Source organism: Macrobrachium rosenbergii, chromosome 2 (assembly GCF_040412425.1).
Source record: "Macrobrachium rosenbergii isolate ZJJX-2024 chromosome 2, ASM4041242v1, whole genome shotgun sequence".
NCBI classification, from domain to species: Eukaryota; Metazoa; Arthropoda; class Malacostraca; order Decapoda; family Palaemonidae; genus Macrobrachium; species Macrobrachium rosenbergii.
Window position 1 is genome coordinate 49,994,365 of NC_089742.1, and position 12,842 is coordinate 50,007,206.

Here is a 12,842-nt window from a genome sequence, read left to right on the forward strand (position 1 = left end):
TGATTCTCACCCAGACATACCTAGGCATTAATGATTCCAATACTGTACCATCAAAATGGTCTACATCTGTATTTCAGTAATTACCTGAGTGTAGTGTTGTCTGGAAACTACATAACTTTGCTGGACAGGTGCACTAGAAGCTTGAGTTGTTGGAAGGTCATTGCCACTCTCTCCTGCATTGCTTGGTCCACTGATACATAACCCTCTCATGTGATTGGTTACTTCATTTGTACTACCCTCCTGTAAGTGTATACAAGAAAAATTTATTTTGAAATTACTTCATGAACTCATAATGAGACAAAGGAAATTCCATACTAGTTACTATTGAGCCATTTTTTCCTAAAGATAGGCATCATTCTTGACACTATGACTTTGCAGTTAGGCCTTGAATTACATAGGATTCAGTGGCATGGATTTAAACACACAATGATGAAAAATATTTTATAAAATTCAAGGTTTCACATCAGGTTAAATTAGCCATGTGCTGAATGCACCAAGAATGTGAAGCTTGAGTAAAAAACATTTCATCGTAATGCGTTAAGCATTAGGGTTACCAGCATTATCATTACCACCTTAGATAAAGTGTTAAGTCTTTGGTTGCAGAATGGGGCTACAGTTGTCCAATCATTATAAATCAATGATTCTAATTCTGAGAAGAATATGAGTTTCCTATCACCACGTCATGATACTGTACACCCATGATAGAGCTGATTTGCTAATTTCCAGCATTTTCTAATTACAATATCTGGTTTCTTCTAAAAAAAACACACATGAACGAAGAACATAGAAAAATATCAATAATAAAACCAAAACACAAAACCTCAATAGCAAATCCCTGTAAGGGGGTAGTGCAGTCAGTCCTCATGCAGTGTACTGTAGACATTACTTAAGGGTTTGCAGTGTCCCGTTGATCCCTAGCTGCAACCCCTTTCAATTTTTTTTTTTTTTGGGTACCTCTGTTCATATTCTCTTTCTTCTACCTCACTTTCCACCCTCTCCTAGCAATTGTTTCAGTGTGACTGCAAAGCTTTCCTCCTGTTACACCTTTAAAACCTTTTTACTCTCAATTTTCCTTTCAGCACTAAATGACCTCAAATGTCCCAGCCCTACGCCTTTGGCTTAAATTATATTTCATTCCATTCTATTCCATCCCAACAGCAAATGAAACTAAACTGGTCAAGTTTTAACTATGCATCTTCACGCAGTTAGTGAACCTAAATCAGTAAAATTTCTCAAGTTCAGTACAAAGTGAGACTGAATAAATCAGTTATGAATGGCGAGTTATTTATTTGAAATAGCTTTGCAAGATCAGAGTTACTCATAGCTTTATGGTCTGTATTATTCAAAAGTCCTAGTCTTCTGTAAATTTCCAAAAAATCAGTAGTGCTGTATATGCTTGAGATTAATGTAGAAAAAAATGAAGTATTTTGTAAGAACACTGAATGGTCATCATAAACAAGACTTTAATTTTTTTTTTAGATCACTTGAGCTAGACATATATAAGCCTGTACCCTACAGTAATCAAGACAAAAAGAGTTTTATTTCAAATTGTTAAACTTACTTGAGAAAAAGATCTAGTGTCCAGCTGAGGATGCTGGAAATAGGGTTGGTATATCACTGGTGGAGGAGGTGGTGGAACAACCCCTTCACTTGGTCCTCCCTCATTTGTCCCATTGCTGCTGCCAGTTTCTTTTACATCTAAGCTGTTAGACACAACACCACTGACAACGACGCTGGCTATAAAATAAAAATAAAGCCTACATTAATGTATATTCACAGCAGATACTGTAACAGTCCTGAAATAAACAACTAAAATGATAGGGTATGGATAATGAATACTAACTAATGATAAAAATGACAATGAAGCCACATTAGAAATAATGTACTGCACATTAATGTTCTGTTAGCTTGATGTCGCAGTTAACCAGTGTCTCTCTTAGCACTAACTGATAGTAATTTGAAAACTAATATAATAACTGAACTTATATAATAAGTTCAAATGACTTTACACTGCCTTTCATAACAGCAGCTCTTGTAATTCAAGCCTCTCAGTCAGGAATGTGACCTTCAGGGGACTCTGGAATATTCATCTTTCAAGTTTTCACTAATTCATAAGAGTACATATTTAAAATAAGACAATCACCAATACCCACCAAAAAGTTAATTTTTCAATGACATGGTTTTTATTGCTTTTTATGTTGCTTTGAATACACAAAATTTCAAAAGTAGATATTTATGAAAGTAACTGGAATGTTCACTATGGATCAGCAGCTATTTTACTCTACAGTTGTGACCCATTTCAATCGACAGACATGGAACTGCAAATGACAATTGGTGGCAATTGCATATGAAACAAAATAAATTTTATAAATAAAAATTCTAGATTTAAGGGATTATACTGCCTCACTTTGTTCATAATGAGATACAGTATTCCCTCTAGAAATGAATGAAACTAAAACTACTCTTGTAAAATGATTCTGCTAACAATGCTAAAACAAACCAAGTTCTAACACTTTCATCATATGACTAATTGCTACAGTTATTCAAGTGGTTAAAAGGGAGGCAATATTATTTTGGTATTTTATTAGCCATATAAATGACTCGAAAAGCTCAATAATCCTTACAATGAGGAGGTTCAGGTGAGTTATCTTCAATATTGAGCTGTTTACTAGGTGAATTCCGGACACTAGTAGACGTGGGTGGTGTCAGGTCATGAGGTGAGGACGGGGAGACAGGAGGAGGTTGTGTCACACCTAAACTCCCTCCCAAACCACCTGAAAATATACTCTTTGGTCACATCATTGTAGATATGGAGCGTTTTCGCTACTCGATAGTTACTGATAATTATAATCGTCTGAATCAAGCAAAAATACAGAAAATCACAATTATTATTACCTGAAGTTTGGCAATTGGTTTCCTTGTCAATGGTAGATTCTTTTTCTTTCGAACTTCCCCCATTTGTGCTACCTCCAGCAATACCTGGACTAAGTTGCGGTGGATTATTTGGATCAAACCTATAAACTGAGCCATCTGAATTCATATATGGCTGCCCACTCTGAAAATATAGACTTCATGAATAGGCACCCTCACACATCACTTGAAAGAAAAGTACTATGCATCAGACAACAGTATTTATCAGTTTGAAAAAAATTTTCATAAACGTCAGTGTTTCCATTAAATTAATATTTCGCAGAAATCTTCAGCAAAAGCTCCTAGTACGGAGACTGCCCTAATTACAACAGATTGCTTATAAATAACCAACCCAAAACATTAGGAAAGGGGAGGTTAGATTAAATGGTATGATATTCTTTGAGAGAAATGTTCTTAAGAGGAAGTAGAGTGTTTGGACATTTCCATTTTAACATGAATACACTCTGGCCATAGTATTAGTCGTGATAGTAGTGATATTTAATGATAAAACTGGTTATAGATGACAATAATTGATGGATTTGGTCCTAAGGCAATCAAATAATTGGACTTGTACTGTATTTCCGGATTTCAAAGCATTAAAGAACATTACATAAATTTAGATCTGCAATCTCAATTACACTTTCATTATTTAACTCATTCACTTCCTTTATGACATCTTTAAGAAATGAGTTTTTGCTTCGACAAAAACACGTATTTACTAGATACAGACGTACATAAGCAACTGGAGAATATATTATACAGAAAAACACAAATATACCTGTGGATTAATTAACATTGCACCAGGTGGTACAGCTTCCATATCTGTAACTGCCCACATCACAGCTTGGCTATCTCCATCACATCCCCACATCCCAATACTCTGAAACAGCAAATACATGAAATCCTTTTTAGTGCAATACAATTCTACAAAATGTCCATATTTTTTTCAAATTATCCACTTGTCTCTGAAGGAAAATTAATTATGCTATTCATATAACTATCAAGGGATTCAATCTTTCATAGAGAGTACCAGAGATCTAGAAAAAAATGTGTTGTGTCGGATAGGGCTTCCTATACAGGAGAAACTCGGAGCACTGCAGTATTATCTGCAAACCATATCCCCTAACCTGACCCTTCATTTTCTTTTTGTCACTCCCCATGTTCTGAACTGTTCTCTTAGCATTTTGGCACCTATAACCTACATCAAGAGTACTGTACCTCCATCAGAATCACCTTGGTGACTTTCATCCCTTCCCTGTAAATCTAAAAAAAATTACCTGTGTCAGGTAACTGCCCTGTACTCCTCCTCTGGGCAATTTCCATAATAAATGTTCCTCTATATGCCCTGTCATGGGCTATCTAGCAAGCCCATGTTTAATTAACTGCAGCTTGTTTTTACCAATTTGCATTTAAAACTCTGATCCCATAATGTATCTTCCTAGGTATAAAGCTCAATTATTTAGCCATGGTGTTTAGTGATGAATTTTATGATAGTATCCTGGATATGTGTTGAAAGAGAAAATGTTCTACAGGAAATGCTGAAAATTTTTAATCTGACAATTGTACAGTATTTGGCTGCATGTTAGAAAAATCGACAAACAAAACAGTATTTGTACATCTTGGGATCAACATTGAAAAAAATACCAAAAGAAGAATTTAAATGGGCATTTCAAAAGCAAAAAGTACCAAAATGACATAACCTAGTGATGTTACTATACCATAAAACATGATTCAGATTGTAGAGTAAATGGTATATCAGAACTTGTGATAAAAAGATGGTGTCCGTCAAGAACAGCACTAAGTTCTTTGTTGTTTGCTGAAATGTTAAAATAGAAAACAGAATGGAAAGGAGAGGATTACAAATTAATGTAAGCAAATCAGAGTTTACGGTGATTCAAAGGGAAGCAAATGGAAAAGTGCAGCCCTGCAAAATAGATGGTGTTACAAGATGCTATTAATTGGAAAATATAAATATAGTAAGGGAATAGTCATGTTCAAAATACAGAGGGAGAAGATTAAAAATTAATGTTAGCAAATCAAAGCTTATGATGATCCTAAGGGAAGAAAATGGAAAAGTGCAGCCCTACAAAACAGATGGTGTCACAAGATGCTATAAACTGGAAAATATTAATATAGTACGGGAACTGTGATGTTCAAAATACAAAGGAGGGACTTTTAATGTCCAAAATACATAGGAAAAAATTTAAAAGAGGTAGCAGCAGTACCATATTGTGATGTTTTGATAGGAATTTAAAATAGGTAGAACATTTCTCTTACCTTGAGGACACTACATTGTAAAACAGGTACTGAGAGGACAGTAAGAAAAAGAATACTAACAGCACTGATGAAGTGGGAGAGACTACTAAATTACAAGTTAATAAGTACGTAGTCTATTAGTAAATGGATATAAAATTTATGATGCGTACATAAGGCCTCTATTAAAGCTGAACCACAGGCATTTACATGGAAAATGGATGAGATTCTGAAGAGTTGTGATTAAAACAGGCTACGATTCACGAACAAAATACATTGTCAAGATCACATTACAAATGAGGAAGTTGGTGAGAGATGTTTTAAAAGGCTGGAAAACGGAGATCCTAAAGACTGAGGGTATTTCGACATGTGATAGGAAGGGGTGAGATGCAATTAGTCAGAATAGTAGATGTGAAAATTATGCAAAGAAGAACTGTATGAAATGGATAAATCACACAGAAAGGATGGAGATGGGGACTAAGACTTGACAAGAATTCAGGCAGAAACTGCACTTGATAGAACACAGTGGAGACATCTTGCTAAAATTGGGAAGTTCTAGGCTATTGCACAAACTTTGATCTGATCCTGGAAAGTTCTCGGTTATGTGAAAAAAGAACATTCCTCACGCTGGCAATAATGCACTTTCATGGCCATTTGAGCATGTATACCTTTAACAACTAAACATAAAAGAGCAGTTTCTGATCTTCCAGCATATCTTTCAGTATGTAACACTGGATAGTGACTGTCATTGTGATGCAAGCTCTTCTCCATATAATGAAACTCAGAAAAATATTGAAATAAGCTTTTCAACCAATTGAAAATATTGAATGTGAATATACTTAATTTAAACGAATAAAGTGGTTCTCTACCAAACTGACAGTACGACAAATTTATAGTCAATCACAATTGGTGTTTCAATACAATCCATTGCAACTTACCTGACTACTCGCAGAGTGTTGGTGTTGACTAGTTGTGGGAGATGGTGTGGTTGAGAGTGTGTTTGAGACATTTGTAGAGCTAGTGTCTTGCCTCTGTGTTTTATAGCCTGAGCTGCTACTGTGATCACTTATTCGACTACTGGTGGAGTCTGTAAGAAAAAGTTCAACAACTTCACTTTCTCTACTTAAACTTAATTGGGATCCCTATTACTAAAGGTACTCATAACATAAATACAGTAAAAAAGTAAATATAAAAAGGAAATACAAAATTATTTTATAAGAAAAAATCTTTCTTGCATGGAAGAATGAATTGCTGATTAAAAATTAATTTTGACACATATACTGTGGTAAAACAGCACTGGTCACCGAAGACAAAAAAATCTAACAAAAATTTTAAAAATACAAATAAAATCTAGTCTGATAACTCCATCTGTGCTATGCTCCTCTTCTTACAAGCCCATGTTCAAAAATAAACAGAGAACTGAAGCTTGGCCAAGTGAAGAAACAGGTCTTTTCTTTAAAAACTTCATCTGAAACTTTGGCCTTGGATAAAAGCATACTAATTACATTGATGACTCACTCTTGCTAGTTGGCCATGGTGCAGAACTCCTCAAGAAAACACTCCAACGTGTCTATCTCTGATGAGGTAAATGTCACTGAAGAGGTAGGGATGGACTGAGTTATAGTCCCTCATTCAGAGATTTAGCTCTTGGCACTTGGTGTCCAGTCTAGCTGGGACAGCTGGCCATCCAATAAATACTAAAAAGCCCCTCGTCCACTAGCAAAACATTGGGGCATAAAGCATTGGTTTATTATAATTTTTGCCAGAGACTTTCCTTGCCTTCATTTTCTAACAGTGACTGTTTTTGTGTGGCATTGACAACTATATAGACAATAGAGGGAAAGGAGTCCTGCCTTGGGTTCTATGGCTAAGACTGCCTTCTAAAGATTTAACTGCCTGTTTAGGTCGAAAATCTTACAGATTCAATACTTCAGGGGTCTCATTACAATAAGTGGCCTTGCTCTGTAAACCATGAGTGCCTTCAGTGTGTCCTTTTCTTTTTTCAAAACTGCAAGTCCTTCACTTGGCTCCATGAGTGCAGTGGGCTAGCTATCTGGGCTAAAAGGGGTGCCCGTGCCCTCCATGGAAACAATCTTGTTCTTGCTAGCATCTAATGTCTAGTCTCTTAGCCACAAATTAGTCAAATGAAGGGGGAGACAAAATGAGCAACAAAAAATTAAATTCTTTTTTTGCTGATGGAGCTCACTGAGAGCCTTAGTGCTTCACAGGTGTCTTATGTGATGAACTAAAATAGGTCTTGTTAGAAAGATATATTCAGTGATCCTGTTCACAAGAATTGGAGACATCGCAGCCACAGTGTCAGAATTCAGGTGTCAAAATCTATTGCTCTTCGGGTCCTCTGGTTACCAGAATGGCAGTGATCACAGATCCCTTTGCGACCAGGATTGCAGAAGAGGCCTCTATCACAGGTTCAGAAATGGTCTCAAACATAAGAAAGCTCCTGATCTCTGGAATGTCATAACCATGAAGTTATCTTAGTATCTGTGATTGCTTTTGGTTATGATCATCTGCATGGGGTAGGCTGTGAATGGAAGAGTGAGACTGTTTACAGTTCCTAGAAGTTCTGAAGGTCTTGTCCTGATTAAACACAAACATCTCATTTTAGTTGATATACTATCCAGAATGGTGCGATGTTAACTGGGGATAATTATGGACAAAAGTTTTCCTGAAGCATATCCTTAATGAAAGAGCCCCCTTATTCACAATGCCACAATTGTCATTAATTCACAAAACCCTGATGCTGTTTGCTCAAGGTAGTAAAAATGTTTGACATATAGTAAGCAAGAGACTATATTACTCATATGTAAAAAAACACCACTATGTGAAATGGGGAATGGAAGACAACCAAATATGCAATGTGTGTTTAGCAAACTGGAAGTAAAGGAAGAGAGCTAAATCAACTAGTAGTCAGAACTTCTCTTCAATACTGTAATCTTAATTCACTTAAATTATTCTTTGAGGTCATACCAATAACTTAGCAATGAGACGTGGTAAAAGTGACTGATATTTTCCACCTTAGCACAGAAAATGAGTTTATCATATGAGTGAGAAAAAGGGGTTGAATGTACAGTTGAATGGAGAACATTCAATAACTATCATTAATGCCCAGATGAACATCAAATGCTGGCTTTCTTCCATTATCAAGCATTGTTAAGAAATATACATGGCACTAACAGGATAAAATAAGAAAAATACATAATACCACGACCTTAAGGAGGAAGCAAGATTCATGGTACGTAATATTTAATCGCAAAAATGTGAAAGATGGGTTTTGTAGTGATTCATGTTAATCTTCTGAGAGATATAGACATGCTATATAACACAATACTTTGCTTTTGTATATACTCATGTTTTCTATAAGATCATAACTGAGAAATAGGAATGACATGAGATTTTGTTTTCACAGTAAGGCAAGAGATGCACAACCCCCAATAATTTCCTTCCAAACAATTTTATTCACTCAGTAAGTGGTGAGATTCTTTGATTACATCATTGCAATTCTATCAAAAACATGGCACTGTACATGTACAGTAACATATTAAAGAATAGAAATATACAATCAATATACAATGTCTCTTGCAAAGAATAAATGCATAATTTTACCTTGTTTACTTAATCTAGAAGATGAAAGATTACTGGAGACAGACTCTCCTCTGGATAATACTGTTACTCCTCCACTGTAACCACCAAAGCTATGAGACTTGAAAACAGGCGGCCGCAATGACTTTGGATGAAGAGTATCTCTGCTTTCAAATGACTCTACTTTTGGTAATCTTCCAGGCCTATAAAAAAGAATAAAATAAACTTATGATATACATGAAAGGACTGAAAGTATACTTAGAATGCAGTATGTCAGGTTTAAAATTAAAGAGCATTAAGACACTGGCCTTTTATCATATTAACTTTACAGTGTATAGGTTGAGCTAATGGACTGAAGGTAGTACGAGTATATTGGCTTCTTGCCTTAACATGACTTTGGTATTTCAGGAATGTCTACAAACTAGGAGTATCTTCAAATCTTGATTGGGAAAACAGGCCTAGCCACTGTGTTTGATACCCAGTTATCAAATGATTATATGTTCACCACGTAAAATTTTTTACCTACTGTAAATGGCCCCCACGTTTATCTAAACCTTAACATACAAGAAATTCTAAATTACAACTTGCGTGGCAACTTAACACACTGTTTACTGAATAAACTTTTGTAAGGAATATGTGATGACAAAACTGTCAACCAATTACTTCTTAATGCACAAAATGTCAGAAAATTTCAGCACTCATCTTCACAAAAAATCAACACGAGGCATAGATATTCAATTACATGGAATTTTCTCTATAAACAGTTACTGCCATGTGAGAGCACAGTGTAATTAATATGGCCTTAGGCTTCTCCCATATTCTTTGAGAGAATTAAGCCATAGAGGGTTTGCTTACATATGTATTTCAAGTTCAAATCTGCAATGGCATAATGGGACCAAAACATTAAAATGCTAATGATTACTATTATATGTGTAAAGAACCAAGATCTTGTTGAGGCAAAAAAAGGACTGATTTACTACCATTCATCCATGAGACCAATAAGATTAAAAAATCTTGTAATAATTACTGGTAATACTTCAAATATGCAACTCCTAACAACATATGGACAAAAAATTCCAATTTGAACACTTGTTAACAAGAAGATAAATAACTAGACAGTTTTTTAAAGACTGAATTATTAAAAGGGATATCCTGTCTTCTTTTTAAATGCTCTAATCTTCCCTTAGTCCCACCCATTTTCCCATTGAGCTTACCAATAGACAATAATAAACTATATTTTATATCAGGTTTGTTGATTTCCATAATAAAAGTTATTTCTTGAAAACGAGAATACTAGTTTAAGGTTACTTCATTAAAATTCTGTTACATAGGTAATACCATGAATAATGAGATTACAACAAAAACAAGGAGCAAAGATGTAAAAATAACGAAAGCATAAACAGTATTTTAACGATCTACGAAAGTGCAAGCAAAAAACACCTTAATCTATGATTGTCATAATGGTGTTTTCGATGTGCTATTTCAGATTCCATGAATGTCCAATGGCGAGATTCATGCCACCTGGAGTCATCTTGTGAATTTCTTCTGGAATCATGGCTTCTAACAGGTGAGTCACCCAGACCATCAGCAGAAGACAAAGACTGAAAATAAAGACATTCCAATAAGAAATATCTGTTGCAGTCTTGGACCATAATTATCATCAGAGCAAAAACTGACTTAAAGATTTTATAAAGTCTGTGCACAAAACAGTTAAAACTCCTCTAATCAATCATATATAAATTTAAGGTAAATTTTGCATAGAGAGGAGCTACAATGAATCTAACTTTTGTACAATATTTTTCCTCTTCAGTGTTCATGTGAGCATTATGCATGGTTAATGATGCATTCCATAATAACGAATTTAAGGATATCAGAAAAACTGGCAAGGAATTGTGTTATCCAGTTCATATCTTAACATGTGCTCCAATAATGCAATGAAGACATTCAATGAAAATGGCAAGAAAAAAAATTATCTATGAACACCCTTCATTTACATTACTTCATCAGCATTGACTAGATCTACTGAATCATTTTGAAACTGCAGTTCATATGTCATTTGTTCAATTAACACTGAAAAATATGCTCACAAATAACAGTCCTCAACAGAGTAGCAACAGTTTACAAAATCCCTTGCGTCAGAAATCATGACATACTATACATGCATAAATGGAATAACGCTCTTTTTACATAGAGTAAAAATTCACACACAGTTCATTGTTCCCTTGTAGTATAAACAAGAGATACTTATATTGTCTCTGGAAACCTTTGAGAATCTCAGTACAGTTAACGTATAAAATTTACATTAACCCAAGTATGGGTCTGCATACCCTTGATTCTATTCTGCAGACGATGCTCATGGGAAATATAAAGAACTCAAGAATGCCAGTGGTAACTCTTGTTATGTATGTTGCTGTTTTTTATCACTGATCTTATATCTGGGTAAATCCAGGACAGATGTTCCTAATCTGATCCAAAACCTGAATCAAAATAGCTGCTACAGACATCTACATAAAATTTGGCCATACGTATACACAAGTGTGTGTGTGTGTACATTTATGTATGTATAAGTAAATTATATCAGAGGTAGAAATATATGTACAACATATACAATATACTTATCTGGAAACAACTGACAGGATATTTGCAAACTTTTAGATTATGCTAGCTGATGACATAATAATAAAACACATCAGTATGTGAACTTGCTTACTTCCCAAGAAAGCTGTTAATAATAATTATCATTTCTAATATAAAAGTAATACAGTAGATTTCATTCACATGTTGATTAAAATATAATTTATGAAAGAAAGAGATATAGAGAATGCAATTTTTGCTTGTTTCTACTACAATGGAGTGCATTAATAAAAATAAAATTAATATGAAAGTAATATATATTCAAAAGTAATTAAAAAGGCTAGTTTATGAATTACAAAAGGTGATAAACATCATGAGAGAGAAACTGGAAGCTTTTAATGCTCCCGACTAAGGACTCCTTTCTAAAGACTTCTGCGATCTTCATTCTCACATTTTATTTGAACAGGGACTGAATTATTTAGGACTAAGTTATTTAGCTATAAATGGACAACTGTTTGTGTGCCAATTACTTTTATCTATAGTCTACAGGTTCATTGAGTATTGTCATTATAGCCTAAAATTACTACCTGAAAATACAGGTAACAAATTTTTACTGAATTTTTGTTAGTTAGAGTTTGGCATCTTATGTTAGATATTCATGATCACAGATTATATCCCCTAATTATTTTTTGTTTCTAAACAGAAAAACAAAAGGCTGTGTCCAAATCTTCATGAAATCTTGATCTCTGAACTCTAAACATTCATCCAGATTCCAGCTCCTGTTAGATTGTCGTAAAGATGTGGTTTCCAAAAAAGAGCATTCATAAGTACTCTTGGAATGAGAAAATGTTGGGGAAACAATTGCATAAATTAACTACATGTTACTACGAAAAAAACTGCTGACCTATACGTTATTGCAAAAAATAATTGCTTAACTATAAGTTATTACAAATATGAAAGAGCAAAATGAGGGACGAAATGGTGAGAAGAGTGCCTAGGTATATCTAATCACTATTTGAATATAGCAAAATTCAAGATGGAAGCTTAAGTTGGGGAGGAAGGAGTAAAAACGTGGCTGTAAATGCAACCAAGACAAGTACATTTGATAAGAAGTGAGAACACCAGATATGGCAAAAATTCAAGGGAATGTGGGCTAAGGTATGGTAGGTATAAGTAGATTAAATAATTCTTTGATGGGGTCACAGGGTTGTGGGGAGTTACGCTAATATAGGAGGGCAGGGAAAGGGACGGATAAAGAAGCGAGAGGTTTGATGAAGGAAATACTGATTTGCAATTGCATGACAGAGCAGAGATGACCATGTACATGTATATAGTAGGATGGACAGGGCAGTCAAGAAGAAAAGCAGAAGGTGATCGAGAAAAAGAATGCAAGACAAAACGAGGGAAGGATGCGAGAAAACTTTATGGAGAATAGGTAGTTTTTCTACAGGGAAGTAAATGCATAGGGAAAAGTTAATGAACAAACAGATCTCAGATTAAGAGAT

The 12,842-nt window shown here is 34.8% G+C and overlaps 1 protein-coding gene across 21 annotated transcripts in view; it reads right to left on the reverse strand.

Annotated features, from left to right (window-relative positions):
- enc (encore) overlaps window positions 1-12,842 on the reverse strand; it is a 292,147-nt gene that overhangs the window by 39,625 nt on the left and 239,680 nt on the right. For 18 of the 21 annotated variants that reach the window (XM_067117593.1, XM_067117512.1, XM_067117479.1 and 15 more), the window contains 8 exons: window positions 10,204-10,364; window positions 8,788-8,966; window positions 6,102-6,250; window positions 3,689-3,790; window positions 2,896-3,055; window positions 2,625-2,774; window positions 1,562-1,737; window positions 85-240 (listed from right to left, as the gene is read on the reverse strand). In XM_067117593.1, coding sequence (XP_066973694.1) covers window positions 85-240; window positions 1,562-1,737; window positions 2,625-2,774; window positions 2,896-3,055; window positions 3,689-3,790; window positions 6,102-6,250; window positions 8,788-8,966; window positions 10,204-10,364 — 1,233 coding nt within the window. The remainder of the gene's footprint in view (window positions 1-84; window positions 241-1,561; window positions 1,738-2,624; window positions 2,775-2,895; window positions 3,056-3,688; window positions 3,791-6,101; window positions 6,251-8,787; window positions 8,967-10,203; window positions 10,365-12,842) is intronic. The other 3 variants (XM_067117563.1, XM_067117582.1, XM_067117539.1) reach the window with 1 other exon arrangement.